General features: G+C 41.2%; 1 protein-coding gene across 1 annotated transcript in view; it reads right to left on the bottom strand.

Annotated features, from left to right (window-relative positions):
* The window catches only part of trhde.1 (thyrotropin releasing hormone degrading enzyme, tandem duplicate 1), a 201,562-nt gene that overhangs the window by 52,546 nt on the left and 129,605 nt on the right, over nt 1–19,411 (bottom strand). Inside the window, exon 6 of the mRNA XM_084038494.1 lies at nt 14,599–14,712. Within this exon, the coding sequence (XP_083894620.1) occupies nt 14,599–14,712 (114 nt within the window). The remainder of the gene's footprint in view (nt 1–14,598; nt 14,713–19,411) is intronic.

Consider the following 19,411-nt stretch of genomic DNA (forward strand, 5'->3'; position numbering starts at 1 on the left):
TAAAGTAAATGAGTCTCCACAATGTTGATGTGTTACCAAGTAATATTCCCCATAATATGATGAATGCTTTTCTAGTTTTCCGTAAGCACAAACATAGGGACTCAGATCTTTATCCATGTGGCCAATATCAGATCCTAGAGTGAAATGGTCATAGTCATCACACTAGTGTTACTCAATAGCATGGCTCCCAGATTAACTAGCTTTGTCCTGCATCACAAGAGCTATCAAGCAGCTCTCACACCTGACCAGAGGGTTTATCACCTAAAACACGGTCAAGCTCGCTTTACAACAGGCAGATGATGTGACCGCGACAGCTTCATTCATTTGAGTCTTTAGTTTCTTTACATCTAGCTTTCGGTCTCTTAACTGTCCTTTGGCACTACAGCCACTTCCCACTGTGGCCCCGGCCTGCTATTTCTTAATACATGCTTTCAAGCACAGAACAGTTCCGATACGACTCCTCAAATCAGAGTGTCAGCCTGAATACTTATGAGGTCTAACCCAGAGTGTCTCTGGCCAGCGCAGAATTGTGACGAGTTTTGACAAATGGCGATCTATTGTGACGTAAAAGTCAACTGAATTCCGATCTGACTGATTAGTCTCAGGTTGCATTGCAAGACATCAGAACTGTATCAGATCTAGGACCACATACCCAAATCTGATTCAAAATATCAGATTCCATGGGATTTGTGCTGTTCACGATCTGAGACGCACATGAGAAAAAACAAAACAAAAATCAGATTTGGGGCCACTTCAATGTAGCCATGGTTGTGTAGTTAATGTGGCTTTTGTTTGTTGTAATCTTTTTGTTTTCATTTATTGTTTGCACTCTTGTTCATAGCTTCATCCCCTAGGACTACTAATTCTTAGTTCCTTCCTTCATCAGTTTTCCTTCTTGCATCTATCCTTTTCCTTCCTTTGTTTCCTCCTCTTCATTCATCTCATCATTTTATCTACGTTTCCTCTTCTACATCATCTCCTTTTTACTTTCCCATTATTTCTATGTCCTATACGTCTGTCCTTCACTCCAGTCCTTCCTTCATGTTTACTCTCCTTTTCCCATCTTTCCTCTCTTTGTTTCCTCTCATTACTCAGTTTCCTGTTTCTGCTCTTGTCTCTCTTCATTTCAGGGTTTTAATAGACATCGGCAAACATGTTGAGCTGTAATGAGCTCCATCCAAAATTACCCCTGGGATCAGGCTAAATCCAGAGTAGTGCGGCTCTGTCTACTTCATGGATTACAGTGTTTACTATGGAGATTTCATTTTAATGAACCCCAATCTTGTTAAGCATTGGAATTGTTGGCTCATTAAGTTTGAGTCATTATTGAACTGAATGAACGGTAACTTTCTCTATTTTTTATTAGTTATTAGTATCTGCTGGGATCTGGCTAATACTTGGTCCATTGTGACTGTCTAATTCGTGGAATAAATGGATTTATTAAGTAGATTTGGTTTTAATAAGTATACATCTAGTTAAACAAAGGTTTCTTGAGATATTACAATTTTAATGAACATTAAAATCAATAAAACAATTACGATTATACAAAGTCTGCTGGGATCCGACTACTTCTTGGCTGATGAAAATGTTTTAATGTTTAAGAATACAACCACAATGTGTTAATAGAGTTTCTGTGATTCAGACGTGTCTTTGTTTCCGAAGCTAAATGTTATGGTATGTGTGCAGTTAACTGTTTGCTGTGCATCTTGTTATACTGTGCACGTTATCGTAACGTGGGTCGTAGGGTTGTTGGCTGTGGCAACTTTTATATTTAATAAAGACTATATGTTGTACTATATTGTATTCGCTTGTCTCTGACACCAGACTAGACCGTAAATAAATAGGTGGCCCATGTTACTTTTAAAATCTTTAACAAACAAAATATTACAGTCCATGGATATTAGATACAAGTTCATAGTTAATTACAATTCCTCCTTTGTTGGTTTATGGCGCTTGCAGTAACACTTGTTGACTACTTGCTTTATAACAGGAGAGAGATTTTGTTTGTACACCCTCTGGTGTTTTGGAGAATACTGGAACAAACAACACGTTGAGCATTTTGTGCGCTGCGGTGCCTCGCCGGATAATAAACAAAGCTCGGCGCCCCTCAGCACCGAGGCTGTGGAAGGTGCTTTTCTGGGTTAAATGACCTGAAGTATCCAAGTGTCAGCCATGAGCTGTTTAAAGGAAAGGTCCTTCCGTGCTTCCTTTTTATCTCCTTTAGCATAGGAAAGACAGAATCATGCCGGCCCACAATTCCCTACAGAAGCAGCATGTAACATGACATGCCTTTTATAAAAATGATATGCCTATTTTTACAATAACAATTATTTTTATACAGAAATATAATAATGGAATTTGTGTTAATAAATGGAAAGTGACGAACATTGTTTTAAACTGTATTTGTATTTATATCTAACATGTTCAAAATAAGTAAAAACTAAACTAATTCAACAAATATAATAATCAACATAAATAAATATTACATATCGGAAAAGGAGGAAAAATCGATCCGACCCCTTCTCCACAAGTCAAAGACAATTAACTCCCAATTTATCATACACTTTTGTAACTGGAAGTCTTTCCTCTTTTAATGTCAATCCAACCTTGGAAATTAAGTAATATTAGTGTTGGTTGTCCATGTTTAAGAACGTATATAAGATAATCCTTTTTTGTCCCACAGCGGGACATTAACAGGGTTTCAGCAGTAAACGGGATACTTAGTTCAATAAGAGAAGCTCCAGTTAAAAGAACAAGATAGGCCGATAATAAATAATTAACAAGTCAAAAAGCAAAATATAACTGAATGGTATAATTCACATTATTGCACATATGAATTACAGATATTAAACAGTTTAATTGATATTCCACATTCTCTTTTCCTAAATCCCCTGAAAATGGTATGACATGTGTCTGTGACTATCACCAAGGTATGGCATATATCTAGAAATAGCAACGTGCCGTGAGAAACACGTTTTTTACTTGAGGAAAGAAATACCTACATGTTTTAACTTTTAATGCTACAATGAAAAATAATTTGTCATTGACAGCATTTCACGATGTCACCCAACTCAACAACAACAACAAAACTGCAAATTTTTGAAGGGAGTCTGGGGAGTGTCTCCCTGCATGACAAATGACTATAATGTTCTTTCTGTATTTGTAAAATAAATAAAAGCACTAAAATGTGTTTTTCTTCATGAGTCGTGTAAATGGTGAAATCAAATGAAACGGACAGAACATCTTCTGTTTTCATTGGCAGGTAAGACATATTCTAGAGTCTAGACTGTTCCCCTGCTTTCCATTTCATGCAGTAATTAGCCTACAAACAATAACACAATGTACTGGGATTTCTATTTGAATGTAATTAAGTGCATGTGCCACGGCATTTGGCGAGAAGATTACAGACCATTTTATTAGGGACTATAATTTCTGCTGCAGGTCGTTTTCAGTCAGAACAAACTAATCTGCACATCAGTAAAAGTCCTGTGTGCTCGTTTTGGTGGTTTGAGTAAAGAATAAGACAAGAGCCGCTGCTTATGAAAAGTCTAATTTGTTCTTTTTCACATTCTCGCAGCCTGTTCCTACTCCTGGTTCCAACACTATTTGAATCATCACGTGGGCTGCTTTTGTACCGCAGTGTAGTTTTGTACATAAAAGGTCTGGTTCTCAAAGATGGGGCCGTGATCTCTGCTGGTCTTTGCAGCGTCATGTGTTTTACATAAGAAGAAGCATTTTGTGGAGCCGGCAGACTGGAGCTCTCTCGTAGTGTTTCCGAGCCCAACACACCATCATTAGCATCAGAGAGCGTCTTTTTTGTTTAGCACCTCGTCACAGGTCTACCATCCCCCGCACTGTAGCCTCACACACTGAGAGAAAGGGCCTTTTGTAAGACGGAGTAGAAGAGCACAAACACAGCGCTTCATCTTCCGTCTCACTTGATGTATCTCATTCATTACGCACAAAGTAACAGCACAGAGAGGCAGTTAAGCTGCCGACAATGTAAACACATGAAAGACAGTAAAAAGGCTGTTTCAATGCTGTGCATTTTCATTTTTCCATTCAAACATTCACATTGTGTTTAGCTACACGTTCTCCCTCCAGTGTGTAATCATGACACATAATAACACAGCTTGGTCAGAGCACCAATGCTTTAATAGCCCCTTTTAGACAGCCTTTTCCTTGCCGTTATTCTGCCCCGTCATCAGTCTAAACGCTCGCCGAGGCAGAAAGGCGTATCAGAGTATTACGCCTTTGAGAGGCCAACGGAGGTCCTCACAGAGCCGCATCAGAGGTGAGACGAGGCGATACGGCGTTCTTTGTCAACGGAACGAGCACCTGAGGTGGAAAAGATGTGACGTGGAAAAGATGTGACGTGGTAAAGACGCGTTACCAGGGCGACACGGCGACGGCGGCTTTAACAAGCTCGAAGTGTAGATCCGAAGAAGATAAAATGCTGGGAGTTGCTCGTACGAGCCGCAACTTCACTTGCGGTTGAAGAGTCATGTAAATATGTGAGACGAGCAAAAGTTCACCTTTCATAGTTGTTTTGATGCATCGAGCTAATCAGATTTCCGACACTCATTGAATACGTCACACAGCCGATGAGTCCATAGACGAGACCGCGGCCACGCTGTGGGACGTCTCACTCGTTCCACAAAGCTGGGTTGCTAAACGCAGACACACAGCATTCTATCTAAATGCAACGGTTCGCGGCATATTTGGACCTTTCCACCATTACGGTGGAATCGTCTGTCTAAAAGGGGCTTATGACGCTCTCTCCCTCTCTCTTGTAGTCAATATAGCCCTTATCAGATGAGAAGAATCTTTGCAAAATAAACTTCGGTCTTCACAGGAAGTAAGGTTGAGGCAACAAATCAACGTTGTTTGGTGACATGACAACATGTCAATGTTTCCCTCTAGTTTCGCACAAGTATCCCGATGCTGGAAACTCAGTGTTTGTAATATATTAACCCCCTATGTCTGTTAAGTTTTATTAGGGAATGGAGTTACGTTGTTTGTGTTAACAGCGGGGGGAGGGAAGGACCGGCATTGAGCTGCTGGAGTAGATATGCTTGAATCTTATTGGTTAGACTGTTGCATACCTCAGCCAATTGCAAAAGCTTGTTGGCCCGCCCACTTTGCTGTGCTCTATAAGTGTGCTGAAACTAGCCTCTGCCACCAGCAGGCTGTGGATGTATCCCACAGACGGCAGGGATGACGCACATCAACAGAGAGCGGTCCCAACAGATCCGTCTCATGAAGGCGAGTGGGAAATCGACCCACGAGATCCAGCATCATTTTGAAAGCCTGGGCATTAAAGTGTCGCTGAGGACTGTGAGGTATCACTTCAAGGAGAGGCAACCTCGCCGCTCGTGCCCCAGGAAACTGCACCGGTAAGTCGACAGATGAAACAAGTACAACTCTGGAACATCTCTGTGGTTGTTAGTCTAAATGATTTCCTGATTTCTACAGTAACATCCTGACTGCCATTGACGAGGTGACAAAAAGCAAGAAAATGAAGGCCCAGGCTTTGCGGCAGAAAATCGCAGCAGATTTTGGCGTTGAGCTGAGCCTGACAAGCGTCCGCCGGGCCCGCAGGAACCTCGGGTGGAAGTTTGGAAAGACTGGCTCCTGCCCGATCACGACAGAGCTCAACAAAGAGTCCCGGTTAAGACAAGCTCTTCAGTGGCTGGAGTCCGGGGAGACGTGGCACGACGTGCTGTTTACCGACGTAACCACAGTGAGTCTGGAGAATTATTCCAGGTTTTGTTCTAGCAGGAAGGGTCATGTTGTCACCAGACCTCAGCCCAAACACCCCCTGAAGCTCCACGTCTGGGGGTTGATTTCACGTCACGGTGCGGGTCCAATGGTCATCTTCGAGGGAAGCATGGACAGACACTACTTTGAGAACGTCATCATCAAAGACATCGCTGCGCCGTATATCAGGGGAGACTTTGGGCCCGATCACCGCTTCTTCCAGGACAACGATCCGAAGCATACCGCCGCCGCAGCCTGCATTGCAGCGGAGGGAATCAACTGGGTGAGGACGCCGCCGGAGTCGCCGGATTTGAACCCCATCAAGCTGGTTTGGCACTCAATGAAAGACTTCATCCGAAAGGAGGTTAAGCCTCGCACAAGACACGAACTCGTCCGAGCCATAGAGGTCTTCTGGGACACGAAACTGACCCCTGAGTTCTGTAATGAAATCATCACCGGCTTATCGGAAGTACAGAGACTGATTGTGAAGAACAAAGGAGGGCCGAGTGGAAAGTGAGCCAACAATCCAACAAATTGTTTCCATGAATTAATTATGTACCTGCAAAATAAACACTCCTTGTTGTTTTTTTTTTAAACATTGCTCTTTGGGGTCCTTTCTTTTACAAATCAACACTGGTTGTGTGTTTGTCCAGGTTGGATCTATATTCACATGAGTAGAGCGGCTTGAAAAGGCGACTGACATGCACATTCTCACCTCTCTGCAGACTTCAATAGAAGGTAAAGAGGTGAATGTGTGTTTAAGTGGCCATTCAGCTGCTTTAAAGACTCACAGCAACCTCTCACATGCAAACACCAAGCCGCCGACGGGGAAGTGTTTTTTGAAAATGGAAGATGCACATTCATGTTGTCCCTGTAGATCACTCACTGGTAAATGATTTATACTCAGTGCACCAATTATTCTGAAATAAGAGATGTATTTCTCCACAAACTCGCTGTCATGTGTCCAGAAATCCTCAATTACGCCAGACATCCAGACATAGTCCTCTAGCTGGAGGGAAATGGGAGGAACTAGGGTAAACTGGAAGGAACTAAGGTTTACTGGGAGTAACTAGGGTTTATTAGGGGTAACTGGGAGTAACTATGGTTTACTTAGAGGAACTTGGGTTTACTGGGAGTAACTAGGGGTAACTGGGAGTATCGAGGGTTTACTGGAAGGAACTAGGGTTTACTGGGAGGAAATAAGGTTTACTAGTGGTAACTAGGAGTAACTAGGAGTATCTAGGGCAGGGATGCCAGGGTGAAATTGGACAGGGGGCCAGATGTTTTTCAAGTGAGACCTCAGGGGGCTGGATTACACTTTCGGACTGAAAAGGCCAAACATTGACTCAACACATGGATAGGTAGGCTATTTGAAATTATTCATGAAGGCCTACACATCAAAAAGAAATTGCATTGGCACCAAAATAGCCTCACAATGAGGCCTAAATTACATACATTACAAAGGAGGATGATTGACAGGCGCGCTCCTTCATACAATCACGTGCACACTTCATGGCTGCACCTGATTGGACGATCGCTTTCACTGCTGTCCCGTCTGCTCCCGGATTTCAAACCGACCAACATGGCGGCTCGTTTGGAAACTTTCTCTTATTTTACGACAGTAGTTCACCGAAACGTGTTTCTGAAAAAATTTGATGCGAGAAATAAGCTATGCAGTTGCTTAATCTGTCTTTATTTTACATGGACAACATTCAGTTTAAAAGATTTTCGAGAGCTTGCGGGAGGCAGCGGCGCACCGTCTTTCCACACTCGCCGTGAGTCGGATGCATTGCAGGGCATACCGTAAATCATTTAATATAGAACTCAGCCAAAATCTTCGAGACGCAACCTGACAATGAATGGGAAGTATGGAAATAATGCTGCCTGTCGACACTTGCCCCGTCCAATGTTAGAGACCGGCCGGTAATAGAATACAAGCCAGTATTAGAAGATTTATGGTATATATATTTTTTTTAAATAGATAAAATAATAATAAAAAAAAATATTCTCCCCTTATCACCCGCGGGCCGGATGTGACGTACAGTCGGGCCGGGTCCGGCCCGCGGGCCGTAACCCTGGCATCCCTGATCTAGGGTTTACTGAGAGGAACCTGGGTTTACTGGGAGGAACTAGGGTTTACTACAGTGATCCTCACAATTTTTTCGAGTAGAGCCACACTTATAAGACAAAGTCCACAGGAGAGCCACCTTGACTGCAAATACCAAAAGCCATCTCCAACTAAGAATATCTGCTTACTTATTTGTCATCCCACTTAACATACTGTATATGTTTTCATTTTTAACAATTTTGGAGCATTTTCCATCAAATGGTGTCTAGTCATGTGGTTGATGAATCAAAATTAAGACATTTACTGAAGAAACATTCCAGTATTTCTAATTCTAATTCCTTGTCATTCAGAGCCTGTCCACACGAAAACGTTTTAAGTGCGTAAACGCAGAAGTCTTGTGCGTTTCGCCCTGCCGTCCATACGGATCCGGTGTTTTCGCGGCCTGAAAACGCACTTTTTTGAAACCAGCTCTCAGGGTTTTCTAGGGATGCAGAGGCCACTGGGTTCAATTGGAAGTCCCTGAAAAAACCTGTGGGTAACCGGGAATAACTGGAGGTGACTTAAGGCAACTGGGGATGCCGGATGTAACTGAGGGAAACCTGCAGTAACTTGGGTTAACTGGGGTTACTTGCAGTTACTGGAGGTAACTGGGTGGAACCTCGATGTTACTTGCAGTAACTGGAGGTAGGGCAAGGTAGTCCGAGCGGCTTGATCATAGCTGATAACTGTATACCAACTGAAAGCAGTACTTTTGATTAGCCGAGACTGTAAATTAACTCAAATATTTGTCTCATAAACTGTTTTTAGGAGTGAATCTGACTACTTCCTGGATGTTTTCTCAGACTGATGCCTCCTCAAAGAACTGGGCTCACTCCTGTTTTAATTTTCAAGTCAACAGAAACACATTCCCACACAGACCGAGCGAAACGGGCTGCAACAGGGGAGTCTGCCACAAATTACATAATTAGTTAATTAGTTTAATGGCACATTTGGATGAAAAAAAGATAATCAAACTAAACGAGACATCAGCTCTAATTAACAGGGACTATAAGTTACCTGTAGAGAGAGACGGGGGGTCCATCTGGTCCATGTGGCTATTATGAACCAGATGGACCCACATGTGGAGGACAGCTAATGGGCCAACAGTCAGTGTAAACACTTCCACACGCAGATGGAGGGACGGGGCTGCGTTCAGGAGCAGCTGCTGAACTTTAAACGTCGTCTCCGCCCTCCCTCACTTCGTCCCCATCACTCCTCTCCTTCTGCTCCTCTTCCTCCTCTCTGCCCTCCTCCTTTATTTCACTGTCACTTAAACTTGTCTGGATGACAGACGGCTCTCTCTCTCTCTCTCTGTGCAACTCTTCCACACTGAATACTAATTCATCGCCCGGCAGTTCAGGTCAACAGTTTGAGCACTTTATTAAACTGAGAGCTGTCACTGCAACAATACTGATGATTCATGCTATGTTAGCAGACAGAATTGCACTGTATGACACAGAACATGACACAGCAGATATTTGCCACGGCACATTCCTCGTTATGGCTTCAGATTATAGACTCGACTCGGTGCATTACATACCTCATAGGTCAGTTTAGTGGCCGAGCGTTCACACAAAAGGGGCGGGGCTTACAGCGTTAGCTTGACAAATGCAGGAAGGACAGCTGGTAATAAATCACTGACTGTGTAAATGAACAGATTTATAACATCACGTCCCATCTCTGGTACTGACTTTAATTACATTTGTGTATTCCTTAAAGGAATGTGTTGTTTACGTGCGTCCTGACAGAATAGAAGAACAGACCAGATTTTTATTCATCCACTTTGGGAAATGATTGCATGTTGGACAATTTTAGCTTCAGTCTATCAACTGTGATCTCTTTTTTCAGCTGCAAATGAAATAACAGCACTAAACGTGGTGCAGTCTGTTTTTGCCCAACTAACTTACAGGGATCCGGTCATTCCTTTCCTTTGCAGACGTAGAAAAGTTCATCCATGCTTTTATCTGCTCCAGACTTGACTATTTCAACACACTTTATCCTGGTATCAGCAGGAGAAACATCCGAACGCTGTAGTTAGAGAAACCATTACATTGCACCAATCCTTCGCTGGTTACCGGTGACTTTTAGAAAATCGATCTGAACATTTTACCGCTTTTTTGTAAAGTCTTGAATGGTCAGGTTCCTGCCTGGATCAATGATTTACTTCCTCTCTGAGCCGGATCGCTGCCTGAGATCCTCGAGCAGGGCCCTCTAATGGTCCCAAATCCTGACTGGTCAGCAGAGGAGTCCGGGCTTTAACAGTCTGCTGCCCTCGGCAAACTCAGTATCCTCCTTACGATCTCTTCTTGAGACTCACTTTTATCTAATGGCTTTTTTTTAACTGATGGTTTATCATGGTGTATTTTTAAATAATTTGATTTTATTATAAATTGATATTAATTCTTTCATCATGTTTTTATTTTTAGTAGTAATTTGTTATTGACTTTTGCTTTTTAAAGTGATCATCATTACATAAATGTACCGGTATGCCTCAGTGATGTAATATATTATATTATGAATTCACACAGTCAATGATTGTTTTTTGCATTTGGCAGTTCAAGCTGTCTTCATATTTGTGCAATGTTATGTAACGAGCTTTGATCGGTCAGTTGGCGCTGCTTTCGTACGAGTTGATCTCTTCGCAGCATCAGTTACCATGGCGATATACCTTGGACTCTGTCGTCTGTCTGCATAAGGAAGCAGCTGCATGTTGTTTGCATGTCCCTTCTGTTTGTATGTGACTGTGTTTAGAAGATGCTGGATGCAAGTCAGGTTGTTTAGAGTCGTTAGGAGCAGGATGCTGCTTTGACTGCGTTTTCATTAAGATGTTTTATTTACAGCAGGTATGTAAGACCTGAGTTAGGAGCTACAGATTTAGCATCCCCCATGGCCCTTTTTCCCTTATTAACCTATTTTATTGTGATTTGTAAACTCCTTTATTTACCAAACTCCATCTGGGTTCATTTTGCTTGCTTCTCCTCTGGAGCGTAACAGTCAAATAGCACATGGAAATCACTGCAAACCGCGGCCCATATTTTTTTTCTTAATGTATTATTAGGCGCTGGGCTGGCGTCAGTCTTTCCTTGTTATCTTGTTTTACTCATTAACTTTTCTATGTTAGTTTACTTATTTGATTAAATTCATATTACTTTTAATCGCTATTCTATATTGTACTAGTGTTAGTATTACTTCTTATATATTACAGCTATTTTTTATACATGTTCATATTGTTACAATTTTGTTTTTTTTATTCTTCTTCTGTTGACAGTTTGGATCAATCTTGATTAATAAAACTGCTATATAAGGATCCATTACATTGAAGTGATGATTTGATCTGCAAACACAATTTAAACACAACATTTCAGATAACTTGTCATTTAAGAAAACATTTGTCTTAATGTCAGTAACTAACTGGAGAAGTTTCATGCTGATTTATAATTTCTACATTATTATTTAATTAATTTGTTTTTTGCTTGTTTATGAAAAAAATCCCACTTTGTTAAAGTTAATTAGCGTGGGAGTCTGGTTAATTCCCAGCGCTGCTTGTGTGTTTGTGTCGAGGTAAAAGTGTGGTCAGGCCCTCATTACTGCTCTATTGTGTCCATACAAAACAAATATTATCAATATTCCTTCAGTATGGAAAAACACATTATGCTTATAATTGGTTATTCATGGAGCCAACCTAATGTTGGCTGGAAAAGAAAGTCCAATTTCACCATGTTCTGTGGGTTGTCCTTCTCCTTTGCTTTGTTTCCACTTTTTCAAGAACTTTTTGTCCTGGTTGTCTCTTTTCTAACGAGCAGCATGAAAAGGCGACTGACGAGCCCGTTGTCACCTCGGTCCAGGTGATCGGCTGGAATGAAAGCAGCTGGAGAGGCGATCACGTGGTTAATGACTCATCCAAACACATGCAAACACAAAGCCGCTGCTGTTCGTTGGGAACAGAATTGAGGACATGAAACAGAAACCGCATGAGGTCTTTTATTGAAAGGAGGAGAGGCAGGCTATTATGTTGAAGTGGTGAACTCTGCGAGGAAAGAAATTAGTTGTGTAGAACCCCAGAGAGCTTTGTGTCACGTCGGGCTGCTTTCATACCCGTTCTGGTCTCTGGGGCGTTCGGTGCTTTTCTGCCGGTCCTTCAGCCTTTATGATCATATAAAGTCTCAACTTCCTTCACTGCTGCTTCACTATCGGCTTTCTTTACGGCACCGTTTTCTTCTTAATTCCATATTATTTTTCTATAACATGTGTTGAATGAGTAGTGAGACAATCTATTAAACCAACTGGTATTCATCCTCACATCTTTAACCCAGTAATATAATAATAATATAAACATGACTATTAGTAATAAGAGATAAAATGCTACCTGATTGGCTAAGTGACTGATTGCTTGCTCATGAGACAGAATCCCTCCTCAGCGCATTTCCTTCCTCGTCACGTATTCATTTGAGTTTCATTTCCTCGGCCGTGTTTTGTTCCCCTGCAGCGCTCTGACTCGCCGCCGATGGAAACGGCTTTTTAAGTAAAAACCTGTTTTCTAAATAAATTGCTTTATCAAGAACAGAGCACTTTATCATTGTTGCACCGGTTATTGGAGAAGCACTTTGTTTCTATTAAAGTGTCCGGCCGTGCAGAACGGCAGTAACGGATTTAAAAATGCCATGTCGCTCAGAAGCAGACTGGGTGTGCATGAGGGAGATAAGGTGTTTTTGGGGGGTGCAACACACTTCTCTATTGGAGGAGAATCTCAGGATACTCGGGCTGAAACAAAGCAGAAGAGAAGTGTATGTGCTCTGTAATATAAAGTTGTGCAGCATTGAGTGTTTCTCAAAGTAGTTCTGGTAGAATCCGCCGGGCGGGGTGGAACGGGACGCCTGGGACTTTTTCAGCAAATTTGAGGAAGAATTATTTTCTAATTTTATTGCCTTTTTTCTGGGAGCCGACTCTCTCCGCATCAATTTGTCTGCAAACCTGAGCGGAATGAAATGAAAGCGGCTGCAGATTGGGGTGGGGGGTGAGTATTATCTGCATGAAAACCCTTTTAGAAGAGGACGAATCGGATATTGATCCGCGCCAGTGGAGGAAGGTGGTCGGGTTCACGAGGAGTCAGGACTTCCTCCTCCACAAAAGCCAGTTTTAACTTTCTTCTCACGAACACGCTGTACATCCAAACGCTTTCACACGTTACGTAAAGTTTTATACAACAAAGACAAAGAAGATGGTGTACAAACTGAGCAGCAGACGGATCATTATCTGGTGATAGGTACATGCAAATCTAATTTATTGTTTTTGTGCACAGGGACATCAATTGTCTATTTCTTTGTGTTATGCCAATGCACACATGAATTACATTTGCTGTGAGACTGTGTTGGATATTTGATCACTCCAATTAGGTTAACCCCTCCTCACAGGATTCACTCAAACTATAATTTAATAATTTATGACTTCAATTTGAATATAGATGGTTTTCACAGGACAGCAACAGATAGTTTCTTTTTCATACTTCTGTCTTCAGTGTTCCTCAACATAGAAACATGCAAGTCTCCTGAATCTTTCGGTGGGTTTATAGTGATCCAACACTTCAGTATTAATATTGCAAAACACAAGTTAAACCTTTTGCTAACAGTTGCTGTTTCCGTCCACTAGATGGTGCTGTGTTTTTTCTGTCGCGGCCCTAGGGTCAAGTCAGCTGGAGTTACAGGAAGTTGGTCAAAACAAAGATGGAGTCAGTCTGTCTGCTTGACAACACACATTTTGCTGCAATATGACTGAAGTGTCATGAACCACATATTTAGTTGATAAAATAATAAATCAGCAAAGATCATATTGTGACTCTAGAATTGTGACTATATCGTATCCTTGGGCTTCTGGTGATTACAACCCCTATATATCCAAATGTGGATTAATCCACTGCTGAATATAGTCCCCGGGAAATGCACTGTTTCCTCCTGTTTGATTTTAAAAAACAGGACATGCTGTTCTAGGAAATAACTGATGAAACTATATATTTGTGTTCACAAAGATTTAGGACATCATCAGCAATGAATGATGCTGCCGCTGAAAGCCACAGGCAGGAAGTCAGTACTGAGAGACGGATTAAAACATCGGTGGTTTGGGTCTGCACTTGGGTTTCCGTTGACAATAAGAAAAATGTGGAATAATACATTCTTTTAAACAGGTCAGCAAAACATATTTCTCTATCTAACAATGCAGACAGTTTCAGTTTTATTATGCCTCCACCGCCAGCACAATGGTGCTGAATGGGGTTTTGTTTAAGTTACTCGGAGCGTCTACAACAAGTGTCCCACTTCCTCTGGATAATCCTCAGAGCCTCCGTCAACAGCTTTCTGCCAAAACACAACCATCACCAACGAAAACTGTCCACAGAGATCCTCTACTGCTGAACATAGAGAAAGATATTTTATTTTTGAAAACACCTTCTCAGTTTTCTACCTGTATTGTATTTGGTGTCTGGAGACATTTGAAATGTTTAATAAAAAACGGCTGGAGCCTTGAGCTATATTTCCAACTTAAATTAAATTTCATGAGCAACTGAGAGCTGAAAACTTTATTTCCAATTTGTCTTGATTGGATACAATATATGATATCTATAATACAATTTAAAAACTGAAAAAGAGTAACTTGGTGCAGTTGAAAACCTAAAGGGAAGATGAATACGTGCGAGGAGCATGAATACCTGGTTTGAATCAAATACAATTTTTTTTACTCACCATGTTCCACTTCGGGAAGAGGAAGTCGGTGCCGACGTACTCGAAGAAATGAGCAAATCCTTCCTTCAACCAGACGTCCTCCCACCAGACCGGAGTCACCAGATCACCAAACCACTGAAATACACAAAGACCAAATCCTTTTATGTGGTTTTCTGTCAGATATGGTTCATTCCACAACAAAGATGAGCTGAATAGAGTTTGGTGGTCAAAAGTCACTGTGACCTCACAAAACACACTTTTAGCCATAACTCAAGAATTCTGTCAGGTTTCGCGGAGGAAAGCAGATATAGGACCCAAAAGCAGATTAAGGCAAAACGTTTAATACGGTTTAAACATACTAAAAAAAACAGTCCAAAACAGACAATGACCAAGGAAGGCAAAGGAACAGGAATTACCATAACATGAAATCAACAACACCAAACGCAAGTAACTAAATCATATGTGGAAACTGGTTGGTGTTCAACATACAACCATGAGGCTGTAATTGTAGTTGTTATATAATATAGTAGTACGGGAATATCTTGATGACTTTACAGCGCAATCCATCCAACAGTCGAGATATTTCACAAAAAAAACAATGATGTGAACCTCATGGTTCAGGGAATCAAGTCAACAAGATGCATCCTCTGTGGAACATGAATGGCTAACGTTCCAGGGCGATGCATTGACAAGTTGATGAGATATTTCACAATAACAACAATAATGTCCACCTCATGGTGGCACCAGAGGTGTGCTTTGGCACATTACAGTTGCTATAGGCCGCTCCACTCAAATTGCCCACCCCCCCAAAAAAAAAAAAATATTTGGAGCGGGACATAAGGAAATGCTCCGTCCTTTATGGTACATCTTAAAATATTTAAACCAACGCCACTCCTGCTCCTCCTGGAGGACTGACTTGGTCTCCACCTGATGATGCCAAACCAGCCGATGCCAGCAGAGCTTCTGTCCTGAGCCGACACCATGAATTGGGTCTCGTTCATCAGCGACGCCGGAGGGAAACCAGCTTATTGGTATGGCACGCTACCTCGCTGATTGGACTTCCTAATCTGTTCTCAGGGGGCCTCCAAGTCTCATCAGGGGCGAAGCGACGGTGGAGTTTAATAAAGGTGGAGTGTGCAGCATAGAGACTGAACTTCGTTGATAGAGAAATGTACGGCCACCAGAGTAATGCGTGTGGACCCAGGCTGTTTCCTGGCAACACAGCGTGAATGAAATGGTGTAACGTTTGGAGAAAAACGTGTTTCCCTGCCAGCTTTGTTTCTGAGTCTGAATGTTCCCTTCAAAGCTTTGGCTGCAGAGCGGATGGCAGAGGATCTTAAAAAAAAGTTTACCTCTAAATTCACTTCATGATGTCAAGAAAGAGACTGCTGTTTTATACTTCACTACAATGTTTGCTATATTCTGCAGATTTGGCCGTTTTTCAGTGTTTGCGCTGTGAATTGTACAACTGGGGCTAAACTGGGACAAACTGAGGAGCTCCTACAATGCATCGGAAATAGATGATTGTTTTTAAAGTGGAGGAGGAAGAGTCAGCATCCACCTTAAAGTCAATCAGAGGATGCTTGCTCTGTGGAAACCCACTTGGGTGGAGCGTAGGCAGCACACGAGGCTGGGAATCAAAGGAGCTGCTGCTGCTACACTAACACGTTAAAGATAACTCATGAAAGTGTGGAAGCAGGAAGTAAGGGCTTAATTAAACATGCTGAACATCTATCATCGCAGAACACTGCACTTTATTTTATTTTAAGTGTTGGCAATGGCAGTTTCTGTTAGAAACCCAGCCATGACGAGCCCGTTCTACTTCATGTATGTTCATGAGCAGATCTGCATCACCTCATCTATTAAAATCGATGACAAAAATAGATGCAGATGATTTCAGGAAATATACAGATGCCAACATGTACAGGTTTTGAAGAACAGAAACACACTACACGTGGACAATTTAAATATATAACATTTGAAATGACTAATAAGTTCTCAGTTCTTAAAAATCTAACTTTTATAAAAGAAAATTGATTTTTTTCTGATATATTTTAATAACTAAGACTTTACTGTATGTTGACTATTTCCGTTTGCACAGACACACTAGAGCAGGAAAATGTGTCCACACAAACTAACTTCCTCTACTCTCTGGCAGGTTGAATGTGTGACTGGGCAGGGATTCAAACCGACCACCCTCAAACCATCTGGCAGCAAATAAACGCTACCAGGTGATGTTGTACCAACATGGTGAGGTAGCTGCTACACCTGAAAACCATCGCTCTGTCTACAGAACTCCATATGAAAATATCTCACTTTTACTTTGAATAAGATCTTAGATTCCAGGAAAGCACATCCAATCTGTATTATAACACACACATGATTCATATGGAGCTTAAATATCACCACTGCACATGTTTAGTTCACATAATCAATTTCATATCAGACATGCAGAGTGGTTTTCAACAGTCAGAGTATCGAGCATCATTAATCCAAACTAAATGATCAACAATCAGTGTTGGAACGTACATTTACGTACAGAAGTAATGTATTTCAGTTTTGAGGTACTTGAACTTTAATTGAGTATTTCCAATTTAATTTTGCTTTATACTTCTACACAATTTTATATATTTCTGTTTGGTATCTTTAGTTACTTTGCAGGTTTTGATTATTAATACAAAACAATAATATTATTATAGGTTAAGCTACCCAGAATGTTACTTAATATATTAAGCCTAACCTTTACCAGCTGCAACCTTAAAGTGATGAACGCATTAAAGAGACAGTGCACCCCAAAACAGAAAATACATATTCTTCCTCTTACATGTCGTGCTATTTATCAGTCTAAATAGTTTTGATGTGATTTCTACCAATCAGGAGGAAGCATGCTTCTACTTTTGGACGAGTTCCTCAGGACAGCACAATGATCAGTGGCTGAGCTGTAACGTTAGCGAGGTTAGCTAGCAGTATCAAGCATAGATCAGTCGGCAACTTCCGGTTCTGAAAAGTGAATCCAAGGCTTAAGTGCCTTGAACTTGCATTCTCTCGACTGGTACTCGCTTAAACCTTCCTCTACATATTTATTTTAAGACTAACCATGACATTTTCCCTAAAACCTTCTACTTCTGGCTTGATTTATTTTTTCCGTAAACATTGTAAACATGAGTTTATGGTCTCAAGCTCTAGTTTCAAGTCTTCTTCAATCTAGAGTCAAACAGACCAGAAAGCAGGGGATTATTTTGGGGCGGGGCAACCTGCTGATTGACATGTTGCTACCATGCTACCAATGCAGTTAAACTACAGTATGTGGCTTGTGGGGAGGTGGATCGGTTGACTTTTAACCACAATACCTAACATGTGTTTTATTGTCTAAACTGTATGTAGTTATTTTAAGGTTTGTGTAACTGACAGAAAAAAATTAGTTTGACTGATTCTACTCCAGTCCAACTATCTGAATCCCTTTCCGACTACTAACACTGTTTTAACTCGAACCACTGACACAGCAGGACGGCTGCATGAGAGTTTACTCAACCTCAAGTCAACACTATGAAAATCATCATAAGCCAATATAACCACACAGACATACTTTATCTGCTGGAGGGAAAAAACAGAGGATCAAATAAGTAATAGGTATAATGTTCTCTTTAATTATTCTGCATTTTGATCAAACTGCAGTAAAATCAGTTTCGGGCTCTTTGATTTTCCCCCTCCATCAGGCAAACTGCTGCCCAGCTCCTCTTTCATTAGAAACGACAGTTTACATTTGATTTTTGTTCTGCTGCTTTGAAAGAATCGTAGCCTTTATCCGGCTGGCTGCTAGCGTTAGAAGTGGGTCAGTAACTTTTCACTTTTAATCAAATTGCTTCCATACTGCTCCAGTGTGTTCAAGCCTCTTGACAAATAGAAAATATAATGAATGTATCACTGGAGAGACTTTTCGTTTCCTGGTAACGGAACTAATCCGCTGTAGTTGTTACTACTTTTCCCATAATTCAAAATGACGACTTTTGTAGTTTCTACGAGACACTTTGTCTTCATTAGCTGTTCTGTCATCTCTCATCCTGTTTCAGCCTCATTAAAGCCTCCAGTGGGTCAGCCATTTCTGCCGGGAAAGTTGATGTGGGTTGCTATGGTTCTGCTGTTGCCGTGGTTACATGCGTACATCGTGGGTGGGGTTCTTGAACTGCAGGAAGGGAAGCCACAAAAAAAAACAAAAAAAAACAGAGATGATGCAAAACAGAAGCTGAAAAGACTGCTGAGACCGAGGAAAGAAAAGTCCGGCATCAGGAGGAATGATGATGAGTCAGGAGACCGAGGGATGGAGGGATTCTGGGTGAAAACCCAGAAAATACCAGACTTTACCTCTGACACTACCAATAATATACACACATATAAGATGGTCTGGGTGGAGGTTACATGGGTTTCATCAGATAATAATATCAGAATTATATAAACATTGATATGACTTATATTATTTGAGACTATGTACAGTTTTGATTCCCTGAACAAAAGGCAAACAAAAGGTTTATTAGAACTTTATAAAATACATAAATGTGGTTATGTGTCTCTCTTTAGTGTTCTTTTTATATTAATACCTCACAAAATAAACGTTGATACAGCTTATAAAATGTAAACATGAGAAGCATTGATTGATGTATCAGGGACGATGTATGTTTTAATGGGGATTCAAACTGTTAGCTTTGGACAATAAGGACAAATAAACTCTCTACCAACAGGATGAAAAACATTGAAACTGTCACAAAATATGAATCTTCTTAGGACATTCAATTTTTCTTGTATTTCCGTGGAAGTATCGTACGTACAGTTTGGGTCT

Source organism: Eutrigla gurnardus, assembly GCF_963514095.1.
Source record: "Eutrigla gurnardus genome assembly, chromosome: 21".
NCBI lineage: Eukaryota > Metazoa > Chordata > Actinopteri > Perciformes > Triglidae > Eutrigla > Eutrigla gurnardus.